Raw genomic sequence first — 25,574 nt, 5'->3', positions numbered from 1 at the left:
CCAAAATGAGTCGTGTGGTCTTAAACCCTGGCCTCTGCAGACTGGTGTCTGCACCTGAGCCAAAGACAGTCCTCTGTGGGCTAGCCTGGATCAAAGTGGAGACCTGGTGCAGTAACTCCATCCAAATGGGTGGGGAATTAAGATATTCAAGACTCAGGTCAGTGGAGAGCAAACAAGGAGAAAAGAGAGAAGACTCAGTCATAGAAATGGCTGACAGTCAAAATGGCTACAGATCCCCCACTTTGTCCATTTTCCAGTCTGACCACTGTACATCTTCAAGTTTCTACTCCTCCTCAGCCCTTAGGAGAACCAGGAAGGAACTCAGTGTCAAGCCCTGGACTTTGAAGACCCCTTTCGACAACACAGCACTTTCACCATTACCAGGACTGCACCTTTGCTAGTGTCAAGTAGACAGTTTTGCTCCTTTGAGCAAAATGAATTTGCAGGGACTTCTCCCTTTATTATCACAGACTGCTTTTCTTCATCAACAAGCCCAACTATGGGTAACTTCTTCCAGCCAACCTGTTTCCTCCACGTTCTACATGGAAAATGCAATTCTAAGAATTCCCTTTTACAGTGCGCTTCAATCTCCCAAGGTTGGAAATATTGACTAAGTGCCTACTACATGCACGAAGCATCAAAGGCAAAAGAGGGACCCAGTGGCTTTCAGAGCTTCCATTTTAGCTCTTGCCAACTGGACTTGGGCTGAAGTTCTTGCTGCCCCTGCCCTCACTAAAGTTAAAAATCTCCAGTTCTTAAGTGGCTGTCAGAACCCAAACCCAGGTGTCTGTATGCTTTCCAAGGCACACTATCTTCTTCAGACATTAAAAAATTAAACATAGGCTCTTCCGTTCCAAGATGGCCAAACAGGAACAGCTCCAGCCTGCAGCTCCCAGCGTGACTGATGCAGAAGATGGGTGATCTCTGCATTTCCAACTGAGGTACCTGGTTCATCTCACTGGGACTGGTTGGACAGTGGGTGCAGCCCAAGGACGGTGAGCCGAAGCAGGGCAGGGCGTTGCCTCACCTGGGAAGCACCAGGGGTCAGGGGATTTCCCTTTCCTAGCCAAGGGAAGCCAGGACAGACTGTACCTGGAAAAACTGGACATTCCCACCCAAATACTGCACTTTTCCCAAGGTCTTAGCAACCAGCAGACAAGAATATTCTCTCCCGTGCCTGGCTCAGTGGGTCCCACACCCATAGAGCCTTGCTCACTGCTAGCACAGCAGTCTGAGATCGAACTGCGAGGCAGCAGCCTGGCTGAGGGAGGGGCATCTGCCACTGCTGAGGCTTGAGTAGGTAAACAAAGCAGCTGCGAAGCTCAAGCTCGAACTGGGTGGAGCCCACTGCAGCTCAGCAAGGCCTACTACTGCCTCTATAGACTCCACCTCAGTGGGCAGGGCATAGCTGAACAAAAGGCAGCAGACAGCTTCTTCTGACTTAAACAACCCTGTCTGACAGCTCTGAAGAGAACAGTGGTTCTCCCAGCACAGCGTTGAGCTCTGAGAACGGACAGACTGCCTCCTCAAGTGGGTCCCTGATCCCCGTGTAGCCTGACTGGGAGACACCTCCCAGGAGAGGCCGACAGATACCTCATATAGGTGGGTGCCCCTCTGGGACAAAGCTTCCAGAGGAAGGAACAGGCAGCAGTATTTGCTGTTCTACAGCCTCCGCTGGTGATACCCAGGCAAAGAGTCTGGACTGGACCTCCAGCAAACTCCAACAGACCTGCAGCTGAGGGACCTGACTATTAGAAGGAAAACTAACAAACAGAAAGGAACAGCACTATCATCAACACAAAGGACATCTACACCAAAATCCCATCTGTAGGTCACCAACATCAAAGACCAAAGGTAGATAAAACCACAAAGATAGGGAGAAACCAGAGCAGAAAAACTGAAAATTCTAAAAATCAGAACGCCTCTTCTCCTCCAAAGGATCACAGCTCCTCGCCAGCAATGGAAGAAAGCTGGACACAGAATGACTTTTGATGAGGTGACAGAAGTAGGCTTCAGAAGGTCGGTAATAACAAACTTCTCCGAGCTAAAGGAGCTTGTTCAAACCGATCACAAGGAAGCTAAAAACCATGAAAAAAGGTTAGAAGAATCGCTAACTAGAATAAACAGTGTAGAGAAGACCTTAAATGACCTGACGGAGCTGAAAACCATGGCACAAGAACTTTGTGACACATGCACAAGCTTCAATAGCCAATTTGATCAAGTGGAAGAAAGGATATCAGTGATTGAAGATCAAATTAATGAAATAAAGCAAGAAGACAAGGCTAGAGAAAACAGAGTAAAAAGAAATGAACAAAGCCTCCAAGAAATACGGGACTATGTGAAAAGACGAAATCTACGTTTGATTGGTGTACCTGAAAGTGATGGGGAGAATGGAACCAAGTTGGAAAACACTCCGCAGGATATTATCCAGGAGAACTTCCCAAACCTAGCAAGGCAGGCCAACATTTAAATTCAGGAAATACAGAGAACACCACGAAGATATCCCTCATCAAGAGCAATCCCAAGACACATAATTGTCTGATTCACCAAGGTTGAAATGAAGGAAAAAATGTTAAGGGCAGTCAGAGAGAACGGTCAGGTTACCCACAAAGGGAAGCCCATCAGACTAACAGCAGATCTCTCTGCAGAAACCCTACAAGCCAGAAGAGAGTGGGGGCCAATACTCAACATTCTTAAAGAAAAGAATTTTCAACCCAGAATTTCATATCCAGCCAAACTAAGCTTCATAAGTGAAGGAGAAATAAAATCCTTTACAGATGAGCAAATGTTGAGAGATTTTGTCACCACCAGGCCTGCCTTACAATAGCTCCTGAAGGAAACACTATTGGTACCAGTCACTGCAAAAACATGCCAAATTGTAAAGACCATTGATGCTAGGAAGAACCTGCATCAATTAACAGGCAAAATAACCAGCTAACATAATAAATGACAGGATCAAATTCACATATAACAATATTAACCTTAAATGTAAATGGGCTAAATGCCCCAATTAAAAGACACAGACTGCCAAAATGGATAAAGAGTCAAGACCCATCAGTGTGCTGTATTCAGGAGACCCATCTCATGTACAGAGACCCACATACGCTCAAAATAAAGGGATGGAGGAAGATCTACCAAGCAAATGGAAAACAAACAAAAAAAAAAAGCAGGGGTTGCAATCCTAGTCTCTGATAAAACAGACTTTAAACCAACAAAGATCAAGAGACAAAGAAGGCCATTACATAATGGTAAAGGGTTCAATTCAACAAGAAGAGCTACATATATCCTAAATAGATATGCACCCAATACAGGAGCACCCAGATTCATAAAGCAAGTCCTCAGAGACCTGCAAAGAGACTTAGACTCCCACACGATAATAATGGGAGGCTCTAACACCCCACTGTCAATATTAGACAGATCAACGAGACAGAAGGTTAACAAGGATATCCAGGACTTAAACTCAGCTCTGCACCAAGCGGACCTAATAGACAGCTACAGAACTCTCCACTCCAAATCAACAGAATATACATTCTTCTCAGCACCACATCGCACTTGTTCCAAAACTGACCACATAGTTGGAAGTAAAGCGCTCCTCAGCAAATGTAAAAGAACGGAAATCACAACAAACTGTCTCTCAGACCACAGTACAATCAAACTAGAACTCAGGACTAAGAAACTCAATCAAAACCACTCAACTACAGGGAAACTGAACAACCTGCTCCTGAATGACTACTGGGTACATAACGAAGTGAAGGCAGAAATAAAGATGGTCTTTGAAATCAATGGGAACAAAGACACAATGCACCAGAATCTATGGCACACATTTAAAGCAGTGTTTAGAGGGAAATTTATAGCACTAAATGCCCACAAGAGAAAGCAGGAAAAATCTAAAATTGATGCCCTAACATCACAATTAGAAGAACTAAAGAAGCAAGAGCAAGCAAATTCAAAAGCTAGCAGAAGGCAAGAAATTACTAACATCAGGGCAGAACTGAAAGAGATAGAGACATAAAAAATCCTTCAAAAAAAATCAATGAATCCAGGAGCTGTTTTTTTGAAAAGATCAACAAAATTGATAGACTGCTAGCAAGACCAATAAAGAAGAGAGAAGAATCAAATGGATGCAATAAAAAATGATAAAGGGGATATCACCACCAATCCCACAGAAATACAAACTACCATCACAGAATACTATAAACACCTCTACACAAATAAACTAGAAAATCTAGAAGAAACTGATAAATTCCTGGACACATACACCTTCCCAAGACTAAACCAGGAAGAAGTTGAATCTCTGAATAGACCAACAACAGGCTCTGAAATTAAGGCAATAATAGCCTACCAACCAAAAAAATGTCCAGGCCCAGAGGGATTCACACCCGAATTCTACCAGAGGTACAAGGAGGAGCTGGTACCATTCCTTCTGAAACTATTCTAACCAATAGAAAAAGAAGGAATGCTCCCTCATTTTATAAATGAGGCCAACATCATCCTGATACCAAAGCCTGACAGAGACACAGCAAAAAAAGAGTAATTTTAGACCAATATCCCTGATGAACATTGATGCAAACATCCTCAATAAACTACTGGCAAACTGAATGCAGCAGCACATCAAAAAGCTTATCCAACACCATCAAGCTGGCTTCAACCCTGGGATGCAAGGCTGGTTCAACATACTCAAATCAATAAACATAACCCATCACGTAAACAGAACCAATGACAAAAATCACACAATTATCTCAATAGATGCAGAAAAGGCCTTTGACAAAATCCAACAGCACTTCATGCTAAAAACTCTCAATAAACTGGGTATTGACAGAACGTAACTTAAAATAATAAGAGCTATTTATGACAAACCCACAGCCAATATCATACTGAAGGGGCAAAAACTAGAAGCGTTCCCTTTGAAAACCGGCACAAGACAGGGATGGCCTCCCTCACCACTCCTATTCAACATAGTGTTGGAAGTTCTGGACAGGGCAATCAGGCAGGAGAAAGAAATAAAGGGTATTCAATTAGGAGATGAGGAAGTCAAATTGTCCCTGTTTGCAGATGACATGATTGTATATTAAGAAAACCCCATTGTCTCAGCCCAAAATCTCCTTAAGCTGACAGCAATTTCAGCAAAGTCTCAGGATACAAAATCAATGTGCAAAAATCACAAGCATTCCTGTACACCAATAACAGACAAACAGAGCCAAATCATGAGTGAGCTCCCATTCACAATTGCTTCAAAGAGAATAAAATACCTAGGAATCCAACTTAAAGGGATGTGAAGGACCTCTTCAAGGAGAACTACAAACCACTGCTCAGTGAAATAAAAGAGGACACAAACAAATGGAAGAACATTCCATGCTCATGGATAGGAAGAATCAATACCTTGAAAATGGACATAATGCCCAAGGTAATTTATAGATTCAATGCCATCCCCATCAAGCTATCAATGACTTTCTTCATAGAATTGGAAAAAAATAAAGTTCATGGGAACCAAAAAAGAGCCTGCATTGCCAAGACAATCCTAAGCAAAAAGAAGAAAGCTGGAGGCATCACGCTACCTGACTTTGAACTATACTACAAGGCTACAGTAACCAAAACAGCATGGTATCGGTACCAAAACAGATACACAGACCAATGGAACGGAACAGAGCCCTCAGAAATAATGCCACATATCTACAACGATTTGATCTTTGACAAACTTGCCAAAAACAAGCAATGGGGAAAGAATTCCCTATTTAATAAATGGTGCTGGGAAAACTGGCTAGCCATATGTAGAAAGCTGAAACTGGATCCCTTCCTTACACTTTATACAAAAATTAATTCAAGATGGATGAAAGACTTAAATGTTAGACCTGAAACCATAAAAATCCTAGAAGAAAACCTAGGCAATACCATTCAGGACACAGGCATGGGCAAGGACTTCATGACTAAAACACCAAAAGCAATGGCAACAAAAGCCAAAATAGACAAATAGGATCTAATTAAACCAAAGAGCTTCTGCACAGCAAAAGAAACTACCATCAGAGTGAATAGGCAACCTATAGAATGGTAGGAAATTTTTGCAATCTACCCATCTGGCAAAGGGCTAACATCCAGAATCTACAAAGAACTCAAACAAATTTACAAGAAAAGAACAACCCCATCAAAAGGTGGGCAAAGGATATGAACAGACACTTCTCAAAAGAAGACGTTTATGAAGCCAACAGACACATGAAAAAATGATTGTCACTGGTCATCAGAGAAATGCAAATCAAAACCACAATGAGATACCATCTCACACCAATTAGAATGGCCATCATCAAAAAGTCAGGAAACAACAGATGCTGGAGACGATGTGGAGAAATAGGAATGCTTTTACACTGTTGGTGGGAGTGTAAATTAGTTCAACTATTGTGGAAGGCAGTGTGGCAATCCCTCAAGGATCTAGAATCAGAAATACCATTTGACCCAGCAATCCCATTACTGGGTATATACCCAAAGGATTTTAAATCATGCTACTGTAAAGACACATGTGCACGTATGTTTATTGTGGCACTATTCACAATAGCAAAGACTTGCAACCAACCCAATGATAGACTGGATTAAGAAAATGTGGCACATATACACCATGGAATACTGTGCAGCCCTAGAAAAGGATGAGTTCATGTCCTTTGCAGGGACATGGATGAAGCTGGAAACCATCATTCTCAGCAAACTGTCACAAAGACAGAAAACCCAACACCGCATGTTCTCACTCATAGGTGGAAACTGAAAATGAGAACACTCGGACACAGGGTGGGGAACATCACACACCGGGGCCTGTCATGGGGGGGACTGGGGGAGGGATAGCATTAAGAGAAATAACTAATGTAAATAACGAGTTGATGGGTGTGGCAAACCAACATGGCACATGTATACCTATGTATCAAACATGCACGTTGTGCACATGTACCCCAGAACTTAAAGTATAATAATAAAAAGTAAACATACATGGTCAATAGATATGGGATGAGGATTATAAAATAGAAACACTGAAGGGACCATGCAATGCATAGGACATGTTGTCAAAAGTTCCCTCTTAGCAATGGGAAGGTGGACAGAGGGGGAATTTCAGGTGCCAAATTTAAACTGGAGAAAGACAGAACATCTAGAAAGTATAAGAGGACATGGAATGTAGTGTAGAGCTGTGTGCGTGACCAAGTCCAAGGAGTGTTTCTGTCCCTTAGCAATGAACAGACAGGAGCAGTCTGAATCACTTAGCAAGAACCTAAGATACCATCATAATCACTTACCGAGATGTAAGACTATTTTAGAACAAAGTCAAGAAAAAAGTATTCTCTAATAGGTGGAACTAGGAATGATCTCTAATAAGTAACTCTATGGTCAAAGCCAAGGGCTACAGAGACTGACCCCCTACCAGTCTTTTTCAGGAAATGGGGTGGAGCAACCCCCAACCCTCCCTTCTCTGGATACTGGAGGCCTTCCATTAAAATATACCTGGCCTGCTTCTTTCCTAGAAAGGCTGCCTAATTCACTTATTGTTACATTCCTGTGCAAAGTTGCACAGAGATGGGCCTATTCCCTGGTGCTTCATCATAAAAAAATTGCTCACTGAAATAATCACCACATGGTTGGTTGGTGCATGGGAAAACTGTCTGCATTAATTAGTTGGCCTGAGCATCCCAGGACCCCCAGATACAGGAACTAAGTCTACCTGTCCAGTCACATTTATCATCCAATTTCCCAGGGAAATCACATCCAAGAGGATTCAAATAGCTTTCCAAAAGCACTGGGCTATTTCTTGCCCATGTTCTATTTCTCATTTTTGAAATAATGAGTAAAGCAGAAATCAGCAGAATGACTACATGAGGTAATTGAGATTTTAAATGGTTCTGGCTGAGGAGAACTGATCTGCCAGTGTTGATTTCAGGTTCTGACAGAAGGGTGAAGTGATCCCACCTACCCTTCCCCACCGCTCAAATACAATGAAAACAATGGAAGCAAAAACTGTAGGTCAGGAGTTCTTAACCTGGGGCCCATGGACAGAATTCTGTGACCCCATAAACTTGGATGGGAAAATGTTTCTATCTTTATCTTTACTAACTCCCACTGAAATTTAGCATTTCCTTTAAGCATGAACACGGGTGACAAACCATGTTAGTAGACATCAGTTCCTATAACTTTGTCAACAAGAGAAATCAAATGTGTTCTCATCACATTTCAGTTGCTACGGATCTTATGCTTATTACTACTTCACAATTATGGTATCTGACTCACCACTTGATCCAGCTATATAACAAAGCAGCACAAATATTCTATCGTAAGTTTTTGGAAATTATAACTTGTTTCTTGGAATCCTATTTTATGTATTTAAAATGTTTCTGAGAAGGGGTTCACAGGTTTCACCAGGCAGCTGCTGAAGGAGTCCAAGGTACAAAAACAGTTAAGCACCTCTGATGGAAGCATCCACACTAGAAATTAAGAAGGCTGGAACCCAGATTCATAGGACCCTCAGGCACATTTCAAACTTGGACTGCCGGCCTGCCTAGTGTTATTAACATCTCATTCACAAAGCTGTTTTAAGACAGAGCAAGATAATGTAAATGAAAGTGGTTTATTAGCCAAAAGAAAAGCAATGTTAAAGATTTAGTACAAAGACACTCGGCAAGATGGTAATTAAAGGAGATAGAGTACTTCTTCAAGGTCACATAACAGCTCTTATCTAGGAACTAGGTATTTAATAATGCAGCCCAACTGGCCTCTGGAAGAGCACCACTCAAATTGCTGCTCCAGGGTCGGACGCAGTGGCTCACGCCTGTAATTCCAGCACTTTGGGAGGCTGAGGTAGGCAGATCACTTGAGGCCAGGAGTCGGAGACCAGCCTGGCCAACATAGTGAAACCCCGTCTCTACTAAAAATATAAAACTTAGTCAGGTGTGGTAGCACACGCCTGTAGTCCCAGCTACTCGGGAGGCTGAGGCACGAGAATTTGCTTGAACCCTAGCGGAGGTTGCAGTGAGCCGAGATCGCGCCACTGCACTCCAGCCTGGGTGACAGAGTGAAATTCAGTCTCAAAAAAACGCTGCTCCAAGATGTGGTATGGAGTTTGTGCCACAGGGAAAAATCAGCACACTGCTTCTTTCAATGAGTCTTGCTGTGAAAAACAGGTCAGCTGAAGTGCAGTGCTTAGAAAACAAAGAGCTGGTTGACAAACCACACTTTTGACTGGTCCTGCTCTAGAGTCTTGAACATAGGCCAATGATATGTAACACAAAACCCACACCCCCACAATTCCCCACCCTATCCCAGAAGTCATGGGACCAGAATGAAACTGATGAATCTACTGAGACAGATGGTAGAAATGCAAAGTCTTGCGTCAGCAATAGTTAATGCAAGCAAGGAAGTGACTATGCAGACTGTACAGGAAGTACTAGCACATTTTTATTTCAACATCAGCGCTGCTCCAGCCCATTAAAAACACTGTCAACCCAGCCTTCCTCTAGCCCCACTGGATCATCATGAGTCAAGTCTCTAAAATATTCAATCAATCACACTTCTAAGAGAAAGCAGCATTTCATTTTTAAAATAAATTACTGACATCTGCTGATGTGTTGAATGGAATTTTAAACAGTCATATTTGTCTTGTCTCTAATTAAAAAGCAGCTATAGGATACTACAGTACATTCTAGTTTAAGTTATAAAGGAGACTGTAATACTATATAACACCACAGCCATTAAAGTGAAACAACAATGCTAGATCTTAAAACATTTCTTTAAAAGTCAGCAAAAGCAGAGGGGATTTTCAGTTATCAAAGTTCAGTTTGCATGCTTTTGTTTCAAAACAGTAACAAAGATGTTCAAAACATCCATCATCCTTTCTCCAATACAAAGAAGTGAGTTGGGTCAAAATTCACTATTGTCACCCAAAATGAAAAGAGAGATTTCCATGCCTTTCCTTCCCATTCCACATCCCTTATTCTCTCCTGAATGTATCTCCCATGGCATGGCACAACCTGATCCACTTCATTTCCACCTCTCAGGTCTTTGCAGGACTTGTGTCAACAGATTTTATCAGTGGATCTGCTGCCCCAGCCTCAAGCTAGTCTTCAAGTACAAAGCCATGACCAGTTATTAAAAACACGATATCCAGACAGCGGTACATATACCTGGTTTCTTTTATAAAGTAGAAAAAATCCAATTCTATTGACCCCAAACAGTGTTCTACAGTAATAGTACCATCATTTTGTATCTTACACAGTACAGAGAGCTTTGCAAAGCACTATAGTAGAGTTGGAGGGGATGGGAAAAATGTCTACTAATGCTATTTTTAACCTATGTGCACAAGAAAAATTTAAGTCTATCATTACACCATGACTAACTCCTTTCCTCTTCGTCTTCTTCCATGCCAATCTAATACAAAGAAAAAGTAGGCGGCCAGGCATGGTGGTTCACATCTGTAATCCTAGCACTTTGGGAGTCCGACACAGGTGGATCGCCTGAGGTCAGGAGTTCAAGACCAGCTTGGCCAATATGGCAAAACCCCGTCTCTACTAAAAAATACAAAAATTAGCCAGGTATGGTGGCGGGCGCCTGTAATCCCAGCTACCCGGGAGCCTGAGGCAGGAGAATCGCTTGAACCTGGGAGGCAGAGGTTGCAGTGAGCCGAGATTGTGCCACTGTGCTCCAACTTGGGCAACAGAGCAAGACTCTGTCTCGAAAAAAAAAAAAAAAAAAAAAAAAAGAAAAGAAAAAAAGAAAAAGAAAAAGAAAGAAGGGAAAAGTAGACATTCATTCAAGGAAAAAAAAGTGTGGTTGCTCACGCCTGTATTCCCAGCATTTTGGGAGGCCAAGGTCAGATACCAGGCGTTCAAGACCAGCCTGGCCAACATGGTGAAACCCCATCTCTACTAAAAATACAAAAATTAGCCAGGTGGATAGTATGTGCCTGTAATCCCAGCTACTTGGGAGGCTGCAGCAGGAGAATCGTTTGAACCTGGGAGGTGGATGTTGTAGTGAGCTGTGATCACACCACTGCACTCTAGCCTGCGTGACAGACCAAGACTCTGTCTCAAAAAAAAAAAAAAAAAAAAAAATTTTTTTTTTTTTTTTTTTTTACATACATACTATTGATTCCTACACCTTGGGAAGAAGAATGTTCTTTGTTGACACCAATTCTATCTCAAAATGGACACTGAATATTTTCATCTGTAATCCTTTGCTTATTGCAAATTCACCATAAATGACTCATTCCATTGATACAGTATAAACCTTTTATAAAAACAACAGAATAACCCACTGACATCTAACAATCCAAGTCAGTGTAAAGCTCACTTTTGATGTGGATCGTTACCCACAAACGCAATCAAGCTGTTAGCTACCTGCACTTCTTTAGGAGTTTTTAAGTTGCTCATATTGCCGCAGGCCTCTCCACAAATTCTGTCATACATCGGTGCAGCCAAGAATCTGCTCACCAAGTTTCCTAGCAGCTACCCAAAATGACTTTTATTTCCACATCTAACACACTGGTAAGAGTAGGAACAGAAATAAGCTTTTGACTTTCAACTTTACAGTCAGACAAAATCTCTTGCTAGCCTCAGGTCAATGGTATAATGAAGGACTGGTGAATGTAATAGGTTGTGTATCATTTAGCACAGTGGCGAATGAAGTCATTACTACTGTTCAAAAAAGGCCCCAAGGCCATCCTATTATAAAGAGATAAATGACATGGAGTGATAGAACCAGAAACAGACCAGGAGATACCGTTGATCTATGAGATCACAAGTTAGAAAGAAGGGACTGGGCTGAAATAAAACGACAGAACACGTGAAATGTCTCTTTTGTAATTTTAATTGAAGCAATCCTATTTATTTTTTTAACTCTCTCTTATAAGCACCAAATTTTAATATCTAAGTCAATTTTTGGGGAAAGAAACATCATCAAGATCATCCCTCCAGCAAAACAACGATGTTTACTCCTCCAAATATCCAAATTGAAGATCTACGAAAACAAAAACAAAAACAAAAACAAAAGCCCACAGAGAAATAAAAAGGAACAAGAATCACATTCTAATGGCGGGGGGAGGGGAGGTCAGTGCATTTAGCAGTCTTCGCTGTGCTGTCTAACCATCCTTCAGCTGACTTTCAAAAAAAAATAACACCCTAAGCTCATCAAAATATACATTTGCCATTTGCTTGTTTAAATTAAAAATAATTATTAAAAAAAGGAAAACTTTAAGGAATTCACAATCAATTGCCTGACTCATTTCGATGTCATGTACAGCATATGGAGGTCAGGAAGGCCATTCGCAGCACATGTGATTAGGGGCTATTGATCTTCAAGGTTTAGCTTTCTTCCAAACAGTGTAAAATACCCACCTGGTCAGGGAGTCAAGGAATAAAAGCAGGTAATTCAAGGAAGAAAAGGCATCACTTGTAATTCGTTTGCTGGCCTACAAATTGAAAGACGGATGAAAAGCTTCATGGCTTAGAGCACTGTGGGAATGAGAATGAAGGCCTTTGAATAAGGCCACTCTGCAGCCTGGGGACATCCCCACCACCTGGGATGTCTGAAGGAGGTACTGAGTGGACAACAGAAGGCTAAAGGAACACAAATATTCTCTCAGGTAACACTACCGATCCAAAGTCTCACAAGTTTTAGGGAATTAGTATGAGAAGGAAAGGCAGGAAGAAGGAAAGGAAGGAAGGAGGAAAGGAAGGAGGGAGGGAGGGAGGGAGGGAAAACTGGGGTAGCAGGAAATGCAAGGAAGGGAGAGAAGGGGGAGGGAAGAGAGGGAAGAAAAAGGAGAGGAAAAAAGGTCAGAGGAGTAAAGGAGAGGGAAGGAAGGAGGGAGAGAGAAGAACTAGCAGGTGGAAGCCTTTGCCTCAAATGTTATCAACTCATTTCTCAAATCTCCAAACATGCAAACACAGGCCTGACAAACATGCTGAGGGGAACCCTAAACGAAGGTGGACAGTTGGGAGGAGATGCTGAAGCTCTGTACAGGCTGTGGAGGGACACGGCCACCCAGCAGGCGGAGTGCCCCCTCCTCACGTGGAGGATCTCGAGGGTTCTCATTGCCTCTTGCTGGCCATCTGGTCTCAGCAGGCAGTCTGCGCTGCCGGGCTCTGCCCCAGCCTGATGGGACCAGGCCTCACTGGAGGTCAGCAGCAGTCGCAGAGCAACCTTGACAGCAAAAAAAAAAAAAAAAAAAAAAAAAAAAAAAACCTGCCGTCACAGGAACCTGGACTTGGCAACAGCAGATAAGGAAGCTGTTGTCTGCAGACTATAGCCCACAGCTGTGTTGTGGCACAAATTTCCAATGATAATGCTCTCATTTCCTTTTTTCTCCATGTTTTATTTCTCTAGACTAACTTTACTAAGTGGAACAGAGAACACCAACGCTAACTGTGCAGTCCCCAACATCATTCTAGTTCTCGATTTCTACTGCAAATTAGCATCAAGTGTAGAAACTAGTATTAACATCAGGTAATTTTAATGTAAGAGTAGAATGAGTGTCTTTAGACATTTTACCTGCCACAGGTAGGATGGTTATTTTAGACTAGGGCTTCTCAAACTTTTTAGGTGCACATAAATCCCTGGGAAGGCTGGTAGAACAGGTCACTGGGCCCCCACCTCCAGAATTCCTCTGACTGGGCAGCAGGTTGGGGTGGGACTTAAGAATGTCCATGTCTAACTAGTTCTTGAGCGATGCTGCAGGTCTGGCAACACCTTTGAGAACCGATGCTTTACACCAGTAGTGCTTGATCATTAAAAGCACCTGGAAAGCTGTGGCAAGCGCCCGCCAAAACTTTTGAGAATGGGAGTCTAGAATGTTAGATTTTATTTAAAGCTTCTCGGGGGATTCCAATGTGCACCGAAGCTTGAGAACCAGGGCTTTATATACTCTACGGCTAAGCTAATTGTTTATTATTGGGATTTAAATTTTTTAATTGGCATAGGATTTACTTGGGTGCTTTGATCTGGCAAAATAATGTCATGGTCAAAGGATACAATTCCAAATATGAAGGGACACAGACGATCTCCTTTGAAAATTCCACAGGACAATACAGGTGCCCCAGCTGTTCTTCATAGAGCGACAGCGCTTCTGTCAGATTGACACAGTTCCCCTAAATCAAAGAGAGATAAGCAAATGGGATTCTTGAGTCCTTCCAAGGGCCCCACTCATCTGAAGGTCGTTAATAAAGAAGAACATTTCTAGCTTTAGATAAAAGTTCATCTTTAAAAACAAGATAAGGCTTCTGTATTTTCACAAATCACACTGCATTCTATTTATAGACCCATTAGAGCTCGTTATCCTTCTACCTCATTGACCAAGCCATTTCAAATTATTAGAATATGAAATGATAGAAAGCAGTGAAACCGATTTCTTATTAGTGACACAGTCACTGAATTAAAACCATGCAATTTGCAAAGATTCATACAAATAACATATTCAAAGGAAATTTTCTCAATAACGGTCACCATTATGTTATAAACGAAGTATCAAAAAGATAGTGTTCTTGATTTCCACAATGGTTTAAACTACAATTCTCCTAAGAGTCTAAAATGTTGACACAGAACTATATTCACCCCTATTTTTTTTCCTAGAATCTGTGTATAAGAGAACAAAAGTCTATTCAGGATATATATGCTAGGGATATCCCCCAGTTGCACACCTTATCAAAAACTTTCTCTCAACTTCATTATTCTAGCATTTCTCCCTTTCCAGTCACCCCATTTTCAGCATCTCCAGCAGCTAGGGGTAGTCAATGACATATACTGCAAGTTTGCTGGTAGCTGCTGGAAAAGCTTTTGATTCAGAACAAAGAGAGAGCCACCCGCCTCTTCAACTTTCTTCCAAGCTATAACCTAGATGTGATATTTGGAGCTGCAGCAGCCATCTTGTGACCATAAGGAAAAAAAGGTGAAGAGAATTCAAGAGATGCCAGCCAAGGTATAGCAGAGTTGCTGAATGGATACAGTATTTGCCCAACTCTAGAGCAATGCTTCTAACTCCTTAATGTACATATGATATCATAGGGGATCTTGTTAAAATGTAAATTTGGATTAAGTCTGGGGAAGCCTTTACCATCCTTTTAGCACAATTTTCCCCAAATGATTTTCATTATGAATTTAGAAAACAAAACTGGTATTTATATACAGAGATTAAAAGGAAATACCAACTATTTCCTTTTAATCTCTGAAGTTGGTATTCACAAGACAGTAATACTGAATCCAGGTGGCTGATTCCATTTCTTAAGAAAGTTACTCTTCACTGGAAGTGCTGGCTCAGGCCTGTAATCCCAGCAATTTGGGAGGCTGAGGCAGGTGGATCACTTGAGGTCAGGAGTTTGAGGCCAGCCTGGTCAACATGGTGAAACCCTATCTCTACTAAAAATACAAAAACTAGCCAGGCGTAGTGGCATGCACCTGTATTCCCAGCTACTCAGGAGGCTAAGACAGAAGAACCACTTGAACCCAGGAGGTGGAGGTTGCAATGAGCTGAGATTGCGCCATTGCACTCCAGCCCGGGCAACAAGAGCGAAACTCCAATTCAAAAAAAAAGTTACTCTTAATTTGCCTCAAAATAGCTAAGTATAATGCAAGATGAAAATTATTTACAAATAAAGGCAGCCTGTGATGTAAGAACTCCTGAGAATGGCTTTCAAAACCAACCAGCCAGCTAGTCACGGGCAAGAGGTTAGAATTATTCTGAGAGCTGGCCTTGGTGGTTTTAACTTAGCACATTCACTCAACATGACGTCATCCTTCAGTGCCAGACTGTTTAGTAACCCATCATCTAGGGTCCCGCAGTGGGATATGGCCATGGTCAAAGTGCCCTTTGCCAGCATGTAATTTGGTTTCAACATCAAGTTCACCATGAGAGCATATAAACACCACACGTGTAATTTAAGATTCACAAATAGAAAACTGCCCAGTTGTTTTTAGAACCCATCGCCACTGGGGAAGCTATAGAATGAAAATGCCACCAAGGTGCACAGTAAATGGCTTTGCCATGTTAAAATTGACACCACACTCTCTCTTTATAGAGGTTATATGGGAAGACTTCCTTACATAGACTGTGGTAAGAAAATAGGAAAGTTTCAATTTGTTCTTTCCCAACATTGTCAAGAAGTTTCAAAAAAAGAAGAAAACGCACACCACAAATAGAGACCTACCCAAAAAAGTAACATGATACATTTCACTTTCCTGTCTATTTAAATGGAATGACATTTTTTCTTTTTAAGAGAAACAAATGGGAGATGAATAAAAATCTAATAGCAAAGAATTAAGCACCCATTAAGGATAAGAAAAAGGGATGGAACAAGGGGTGGGGCCACACCTGGCATTATTGAAGAAAAAGGGGCTCACTGCCCAATGTTCTAGAAGTCAGTATTAGGACACTGGGGTTTTAAGAAAAGCAAAGCTTATTTTAATTTCTTTTCAGAGACAGGGTCTTGCTGTGTTGCTCAGGCTGAAGTACAGTGCTGTGATCACAGCTCAGTGCAGCCTCAAACTCCTGGCCTCAAGCAATCCTCCCACCTTAGCCTCCCCAAATGCTGGGATTACAGGCATGAGCCACCGAGCCTGGCCTAAGAAAAGCTTTTTATTGTAAGTCAACTAACAAGGAGACAGGAGTCCAGCTTAAATACGTTTCCCTGTGCTGGGCTTAAAGGCAGTCCTTTTATTAGAAAAGGTTTAAGGGGCTGGCTGCAGTGGCTCACACCTGTAATCCTAACACTTTGGAGGCCGAGGCAGGCGGATCACTTCAGGTCAGGAGTTCGAGAGCAGTCTGGCCAACATGGTGAAATCCCATCTCTTCTAAAAATACAAAAATTAGCCAGGTGTGGTGGCACACACCTGCAATCCCAGCTACTTGGGAGGCTGAGGCAGGAGAGGTGCTTGAACCCGGGAGGCAAAGGTTGCAGTGAGCAGGGATCGAGCCACTGTACTCCAGCCCGGGCCACAGAGTGAGACTCCATCTCCATCTCCATCTCCATCTCCAAAAAAACAAATTTAAGGGGTAGGTTCTGAGATTTGCAGGTGATTGATTTGTGGATGGAAAGGGTAGATCTGGAAAATCCTCGGGCACGTATGGTTATCTCTTTCTGCCCACTAATGGGTCTTGTGTGCAATCTCGAGGGCGGGGAAGTGGTTAGTATGAAGCAAGTGGTGAAAACTTAGGCTGTGACATCAGCAAGCTTGTTCTGTGCAAATTCTAATGGGGCATATTGGTTTTAACAGATTTTAGCCAGTGATTTTCTTTCTTAAGTGTGGGGAGTTTCAGTGTTTCAGCAAGTTGTTTCTTTTTTTACCTGCAATCCTGCAAACTCAGATTTTATTAGTCATTGGTTTATTTAACCCTTTGAGGCTTCACTAGGGGATTAAATCCAAATTCTATAGCTTCAGTTCTAGAAAGTTCTTTTCCCCATGTTAGGTGTGGACAGGTGACATTTGCTTTTGTTTATTTTAGAGGTGGGGTCTTCACTATGTTGCCCAGGCTGTCCTCGAACTCCTGGGCTCAAGCGATCCTCCTGAGTAGTTAGGATTACAGGCACATGACACCTCAGTAACAGGTATAGAAGAATACATCCTTAGCAACTTTTATCAAGTTCAAAAGCAAATAAAATTACATAGTATAATGATTTAGGAAATCATACATGTAAGAACCATCTAGAAGATACAGAAACGGAAAAAAGTGAGACCAAGGATGGGTTGCTTCTAGAAGGCAAGCAGGAACGAGAGAGAAATATAACTTACAGGTTTTTTTTTAAATGAGGCTGGAGGGAGAGAAGAGAGGAAGGTCAAGTCCCAGGATCTGCCTCCTAGGTTCCATGAAAACACTTCCTCCCCAATTCAAATTCTATTGGCCCACCTTGATTCCCACGCCTCTCCACGATGCATTCCCCAGCTTCCTGGGATGCTGACAAGGCTGCGTTCAGGCAGCCACAGTAATACCAATGACATCACAAACTCACCACTGTGATGCTAGCAGTTTTAGGTGGGAACATTTAGCTTCTGTAAAACAACACATTTTCATCCCACCCTTAACCTGACTCCAGTTCTAAGCTGCACACTTGGGCAAAGTGGGTGGGCATGCCAGGAATCTGGGTTACCTCCTAAGTATGTCACCTGGCAGTTAAAAAAAAAAACAAAACTGCCCCGTGGCAACTACATCAATACATCCTGAGTCGAATCACTTGCTTTTTGACTTAATTACTACTTCTTAAAAGGGCTATACATGCCTGTCCACATAAATCTTACCATGTGACACTGTCAACCACCAAATGTACTGAATGAACCCCAGGTGTTATATAATGAGATTGTTTTGTGGTTCTAACTGTAATGAACATGGGGACAGAAAACACGTCATATGTCTTTCGGACAATTCTTAGAAACCAAGACAGCCCTGGGCATACAATCCTTTTGATTTTGGTAAAAAGTCTATTGGCAAAGGCAAGATATCAAAGCCTGGGTCATTAATATTTACAAATGGGTTGTGGTAGTACACTAAGCAAGCATTCTATTAGCCTTTCATACTAAGATAACGGCTCTCCATAGGAGGTGGCCTGCCATGCCAATATTCAGAACAAAAGAACAATAGTCACACGGTTGTAGTAGACAACAGGTGGAGTTAGTGTGGCTGTCTCTTTTGTCCTGTCTTTTGTACTACAGACTGGCTAGTTTGTAGTGGATCCAAATTTTTTTCAGCCTCTTTTTGTTCAAGATCCCAGAGCCTCACATTTTTCCTTGATTTAAGCTGCTTGAGATTTTCTTCTATGTGTTTGCAGAAACCTAAAAGAAAAAATTCTGGCTGGGCACGGTCACTAATGGCTGTAATCTCAACAATTCAGGAGGCTGACGTAGGAGGATTACTCGAATCTAGGAGTTTAAGGCCAACCTGGGCAACACAGTGAGACCTCATCTCTACAAAAATTAGCCAGGCCTGGCAATGGATGCCTGTAATCCCAGCACTTTGGGAGGGGCAAAGCAAGACGATCACTTCAGCCTGGGAGGTTGAGGCTGCAATGAGCGCCACTGTGCCACTGCACTCCGGCCTAGGCTACATACCAAGAACCTAGCTCAAAAAAATGAAAAGAAAAAGATTCCATATGCTCTGCTTAAAAAATGCCCATCATGGCTGGGTGCAGTGGCTCACGCCTGTAATCCCAGCACTTTGGGAGGCCAAGGGGAACGGATCACCTGAGGTTGGGAGTTTGAGACCAGCCTGACCAACATGGAGAAACCCCATCTCTACTAAAAATACAAAAAAATCAGCTGGGCATGGTGGCACATGCCTATAATCCCAGCTACTCAGGAGGCTGAGGCAGGAGAATCGCTTGAACCCAGGAGGTGGAGGTTGCAGTGAGCTGAGATCACGCCACTGCACTCCAGCCTGGGCGACAGAGCAAGACTCCGTCTCAAAAAAAAAAAGAAAAAAAAACCATCATAAGAAAGTCCAACTTGCTTCTTTACAATAAGAAAGCTTCATTTGAGCAGGTTTCACTGCAGGTTTCCTATAAGACAGGGGTCAGCAAACTTCCTCTGTAAAGGGTCAGACAGAAACTATTTTAGGCTCTGCAGATCATACAGTATCTACCACAACTACTCAGTTCAAAAGCAGCCACAGACACTATGTAATAAATGGGCGTGTCTGTGTGCCAAGAAAACTTTACAAACAAGCGAGCAGGAGGCCAGATTTGGCCCAATGTTTGCAGACTCCTGGCTTTGAATAGTTATATCCATCTACAACATGTTTGTAAAAATCGTTTCTAAACCTTGGGGTGGTGGGGGAGAGACACTCCATTAACAGATAGGGCTTTGCTCTGCTCAAAGTTTCCCAACATTTTCACCAAGCGCAAAGTCTAAGATTAAGCACAATGTGCCTGCAGGTCTTGCACGCAGAGGGAAGAGCGGAACAACAGGATAGGCTGGAGCCTGAATCAAGATGTCTCTTAGAATTGCTAAGTTGTTTTCAGCATTATTAATCTCAGATTCCATAAAATGTCCAGGATAGGGTCTGCTTGCAAACATCTCCTCAGGAGAATCAAGTTAAAACCTCTACCTGTTCCTGACTTTTTTTTTTTTTTTTTTGGAGACGGAGTCTTGCTCTGTGGCCCAGGCTGGAGCCCAGTGGTGCAATCTCGGCTCATTGCAACCTCCGCCTCCCAGGTTCAAGCAATGTCCTGCCTCAGGCTCCTGAGTAGCTGAGATTACAGGCTCCTGCTACCATGCCTGGCTCATTTTTGTATTTTTAGTAGAGACGGGGTTTCACCATGTTGGCCAGGCTGGTCTCGAACTCCTTGACCTCAGGTAATCTAACTGCCTCGGCCTCCCAAAGTGCTGGGATTACAGGCGTAAGCCACCACACCTGGCCTGTTCCTGACATTTAAATACAGTAAACTAATACTGTGTTTATTTTTGAGTCAAGGTCTCACTCTGTCACCCAGGCTGGAGGGCAGTGGCACGATCATAGCTCACTATAGCTTCAACCTCCCAGGCTCAAACAATCCTCCCACCTCGGCCTCCAGAGTTAGGACTACAGGCATGCACCACCATGCCCAGCTAATCTTTTAAATGTTTTGTAGAGATGGAGTCTTACTATGTTGCCCAGGCTGGCAGTACTTTTTTTTTTTTTTGAGACGGAGTCTCGCTGTGTCGCCCAGGCTGGAGTGCAGTGGCCGGATCTCAGCTCACTGCAAGCTCTGCCTCCCGGGTTTTTACGCCATTCTCCTGCCTCAGCCTCCCGAGTAGCCGGGACTACAGGCGCCCGCTACCTCGCCCGGCTAGTTTTTTTTTGTATTTTTTAGTAGAGACGGGGTTTCACCGTGTTAGCCAGGATGGTCTCGAACTCCTGACCTCGTGATCCGCCCGTCTCGGCCTCCCAAAGTGCTGGGATTACAGGCTTGAGCCACCGCGCCCGGCCAGGCTGGCAGTACTTTAAAAAATGGAGGAGGGGATTTTCCTGTGAACTCAGAATAATTCAGAGATCCAGAGTACGATGCTATGTAAGTGTTTATGTTTATGAATCAAGGAATTTTGTACCAAGAGACTAGATTATCAATTAGCTGTCTTTGCTGTGATTTTCAAAATTTTGTTAAGGATTTCAATAGAAGATATATATGTATATTTTTAACACCAAAAAATGAAATCTTTAAAGTTTTAGAATCCCCTAGAGAATGAGAAAAACACCACAATCTGCTTCCATCTGGTGGCAGGAGTTCACAGTACAGCCAGAGCTACTTCATCAAGTGTATGTTGATGAGGGGAGGGGGAAAAAAAGAAAATCAGTCTGTGTCTCCATCAGGTGGCAGCAGCTCATACTACAGCGAAAGACCAGGGCTGATAACTCATTAATTCCCAGCAGAGGACAGGTCCACTTAGAAGCTTACTGTTTGAAACAACATAAACCAATGATGCTGCTCTATCCTTAATAAATTTCAAAAACGTGCATTCAGATTTCAAAATATAAAAATCTTAAGAGTGTTTTGAGGAAAAAAACTGTTAAGTAGCCTACCTGTGTAAAATATTTCCCATCCTGTTTCAACACTTTCATTGAGAGGTCAAGAATCAGTCTGAGAAACTCCCATGTGGAATCTGAAGGTTTAAAAGAACAAGTTTCATAAATATGGGTTTGTACGTATCCACAACATCTGAAGTAAAATATTCAAATACTCAATACCAAAAGGGGAAGAAGAAAAAGAGCCACAAGTGTGAGACCCACTCACTATTCAAAGAGCTTGTTCATGAACGATAATGAAATTGATTTTGGATGCCAAAATCACATCTACCTAGCACTGCTCTCAAAATACCAATAGATTCGACACAAAGGCAGTGGCCGAAACGTGAAAGAAAACTGCTTTAAATAAGGGGGCAAGTAGCAAAATCCTGAGAGAAATTCAGAGTCTGCAAACTCAGCAGGAACTTGAGTTTATAGAAAAAACATGAACTAGCTGTGATTTTGAACAAACATATGGTTTGAGAAAGGGAATTATCTGTTGTTAGATAAGTGACCAATTTGTACCAATACAGGTTGAAAATCACATAAATTAAATACATTATCAAATGATTTACCGTCTCAATAATGTAATGAGTCATTTTATTTCATTTTTGTTTCAAATGACTGAATGAGTTCACTCATTTAGTGGCAGACCAGGAATTGAAGCCAAATCCAGTCATCTTTCCACCATGGACCTCAATTTAACTCCCTAAAACTGTGAGAGAACTAGACAATCTCTAAGATCCTTTCACCCTCACACGGTGCCCAGAGAAACATTTCCATCATAAGTATCCTGGTTTAAAAAAAAAATCTACCTTCTTCTGGAGACGTGGAGATTGGAACAGCAGTCAAATCATTAATCACATAATCAAATTCTCTCCCTTCTTTGGCGTACCTCTTCAGTACCGGAATACAGTCTTCTATTAGAACCTTCCAGAAAGAACAGGACTAGATGAGTAAGCCAACATGTGGATGTAGTTAAACAAAAAACAATAGTAAAGGAAGGAGGAAAAAAATACCAAGTGGGGGCTTATATCCACAGCTATCCACAGCATCTGCTACAGGAACCAAAAAACTTTCATCTATGTCTATTAATAGCAAAAATTAAGTGCTTACCATATATGCTTTATATGCCTTCTCATTTCAATAAAGCAACAATACTAGAGGCACTATTATCCATTTTACCAATGTAGAAACAAACTTGAGGTGTTATCCAGCTTGCCCACAGATCCACGAAGTATACCTATTACTATCTGAAAGCCAACTACATACTTTCATCTCTGATCTATACTGCCTCTCCTACCACTATTTGTATCATCTTCTTTTGATTTTTCTTATTTTTTAAAATTAATAAACTATTTTTAAAAAGTTTTTCTAGAGACAGGGTCTCACTATGTTGCCCAGGTTGGTCTTGAACTCCTGGGCTCAAGCAATCTGCCCACCTTAGACTCTCATAGTGCTGGGATTAGAGGCATGAGTCACCGTACCCAGCCTAATTTTTCTTTTATACTAAGCACTGAATGACTTCATTGTTTATGGATTTATTTTTGCATGTTACTCAAACTATAAACATGTTGTTCCTCAATTTTCTCTAATGCTTGGCTACTGCTAATAAAGCTATATATAACAGCTCCCACCATCAGAGTCAATCAAGAGTCCAGCTGGAATTCCCATACAGATCATACATAGTTAATACAGGAAAGAAGTTTGAGGTCAGCTGTATATTTGAAGTACTGAGGCTCTATGCTGGGGACACATCTGGATCTAAACAACATCCTAAACTAAACAGGACTTACGGTCATCTTTTAGTTTTCTAATTAAAAAAAAAAATACATTAAGTAAAAGAAAAATTACATATAATAGTCAGAAATCAAGAGTTTAAGACTTTGCCAGGCCAGGAGCAGTGGCCCAACACCTGTAATCCCAGTACTTTGGGAAGTTGAGGTGGGCGGAACACTGGAGACCAGGAGTTCTAGAGCAGCCTGGGCGACATGGTAAAAGCCTGTCTCTAGAAAAAATAGAAAAACCAGCTGGGCCTAGTGGTATGTACCTGTAGTCCCAGCTACTCAGGAAGCTGAGGTGGGAGGATCGCTTGAGCCTGGGAGTTCGAGGGTGTAGTGAGCCATGATCATGACACCACTGCGCTCCAGCGCTCCAGCCTGAGTGACAGAGCGAGACCTTGTCTCAAAAAAAAAACCAAAAAAAGTTCACCACAATTCCCTAAAATAACCTAGCCCATGTTGTTTGTCATCATTCTTCTTATAGCCTCACAGTTGTAAGAAACTGGGACTTTTCTGTCCTATTGTTTTATAACTTGTCTCACTTAATGCATCATACCTGTGGAGGTACTAACACCACAGTTGCCTTCAATTCACTATGAATCCTGTTTGATATGCTCATAATTTTTCCATACGTTCACAGAGATTCTTACAAATACTTGCACACAAATACAAATATATGTGCTCTTTTGTAAAATTTGGATCACGCACATCATTCGGAACTTGAACATTTTCACCGAACATCTCTCCAGGTAATAACACACATTTTTAAAAATACGCCATTCCACTAAAAACGTTCTTTCTGTTGTCATCGCCAAGCCTTGGCCACTACAAGCACATCTATAATAAAACCTTGTAGTGACACCTTTTTAACTGTGGGCTGGGTGCTCAAACACAGGGTAGAAGCCATGTGTTTCGGTTTTGATAGCATTTCACATGTCAAACAGCAATGCATATGAGCACCTGTCTCCTCCTCGCATCCTCCTCAGCGTGGAATATTGCTCCTCTACTAAATTTTGTGAAGTCTGTTGCTAATGTTTTCACAAGAACTTCCTGGGCCACCAACAGGGGTGACCGTCTTGTGGTACTTTTTTTTTTTTTTTTTTTTTTGAGATGGAGTCTTGCTTTGTCGCCCAGGCTGGAGTGCAGTGGCGCAATCTTGGCTCACTGCAAGCTCCACCTCCCGGGTTCACGCCTTTCTCCTGCCTCAGCCTCCTGAGTAACTGAGACTACAGGTGCCCACCACCACGCCCGGCTAATTTTTTCTATTTTTTCGTATAGCCGGGGTTTCACTGTGTTAGCCAGGATGGTCTCGATCTCCTGACCTTGTGATCTGCCCACCTCAGCCTCCCAAAGTGCTGGGATTACAGGCATGAGCCAATGCGCCCGGCCTGTCTTGTGGTACTTTTTACAGGTTATTTGACTTATTCTGAGAAGTACCAGTAAATATACCCTTTATACTTTTTTAAAGTTAGTTAACTTCATTTTGAAGCTGTAGGGACTCTGCATTATTCAAGGGATCAATTCCCTGTCACGCTTGTTACCAGTCTTTCTTCTAGTCTGAACTTTTGGCTTGGTAAGGACAACATAATACCATTAACAGTTTGAGTGTCCTATCTTTAAGAGATTTCCCAACTCCAAGGTTAAGTACTCTAAATTGTCTTAAATGTATTAGTTTTTACATTTAGAGCCTAAGTCACCAAAATTCCTATTTCTATGGTTGGCTAACTTGGTTCTCATGCAGATGGTTAACTCATTATACCGGCATCGCACATTAACTCAACCAAACCTTTTCCCAAGTCGACTGAAATGCATCTTAGACCATATTAGCAGTGTGTAGGAACACATACGCAGACCTGTTCAAGTTCCTTTGACACTCCTAGGTATTGTGTATTCCTTTCATACTTCCTATTTGATTACTGTGCCTTGTAGTACATTAACAACGAATAGGACATATTTCGCTTCGCACTGTGATTCTTTTTTCGAGTTTTCTTGGGTATTCTTAGATATTTGTTTTTACAAATAAACTTTAAAATCAGTTGGTCTACTTTTAAACCCCTCCCCTCTCCTTGGGATTACACATAATAAATTGGGAAGAAATAGACATTGTTCTGTGTTGTTGTTTTTTTTCTTTTTGACAGAGTCTTGCTCTGTCACCCAGGCTGGAGTGCAGTGGTACAATCTCGGCTCACTGCAACCTCCACCTCCCGAGTTCAAGCCACTCTCCTGCCTCAGCCTCCAGAGTAGCTGGATTACAAGCACCCACCACCACGTCTGGCTAATTTTTGTATTTTTAGTAGAGATGGGATTTCACCATGTTG

General features: G+C 42.1%; 1 protein-coding gene across 1 annotated transcript in view; it reads right to left on the bottom strand.

Moving 5' to 3' along the window:
* Positions 1–11,805: 11,805 nt before the first annotated feature.
* SMS (spermine synthase) overlaps positions 11,806–25,574 on the bottom strand; it is a 56,796-nt gene continuing 43,027 nt past the window's right edge. Inside the window, exons 8-11 of the mRNA XM_001086702.5 lie at positions 22,291–22,405; positions 21,494–21,573; positions 13,987–14,102; positions 11,806–12,350 (exon numbers count right to left, since the gene is read on the bottom strand). Coding sequence (XP_001086702.3) covers positions 12,311–12,350; positions 13,987–14,102; positions 21,494–21,573; positions 22,291–22,405 — 351 coding nt within the window. The 3' untranslated portion in view covers positions 11,806–12,310. The remainder of the gene's footprint in view (positions 12,351–13,986; positions 14,103–21,493; positions 21,574–22,290; positions 22,406–25,574) is intronic.

Source organism: Macaca mulatta, chromosome X (assembly GCF_049350105.2).
Source record: "Macaca mulatta isolate MMU2019108-1 chromosome X, T2T-MMU8v2.0, whole genome shotgun sequence".
Classification (NCBI taxonomy): domain Eukaryota; kingdom Metazoa; phylum Chordata; class Mammalia; order Primates; family Cercopithecidae; genus Macaca; species Macaca mulatta.
Note: the sequence above shows the minus strand (reverse complement) of the source record. Positions and strands in the feature narration are given on the sequence as shown.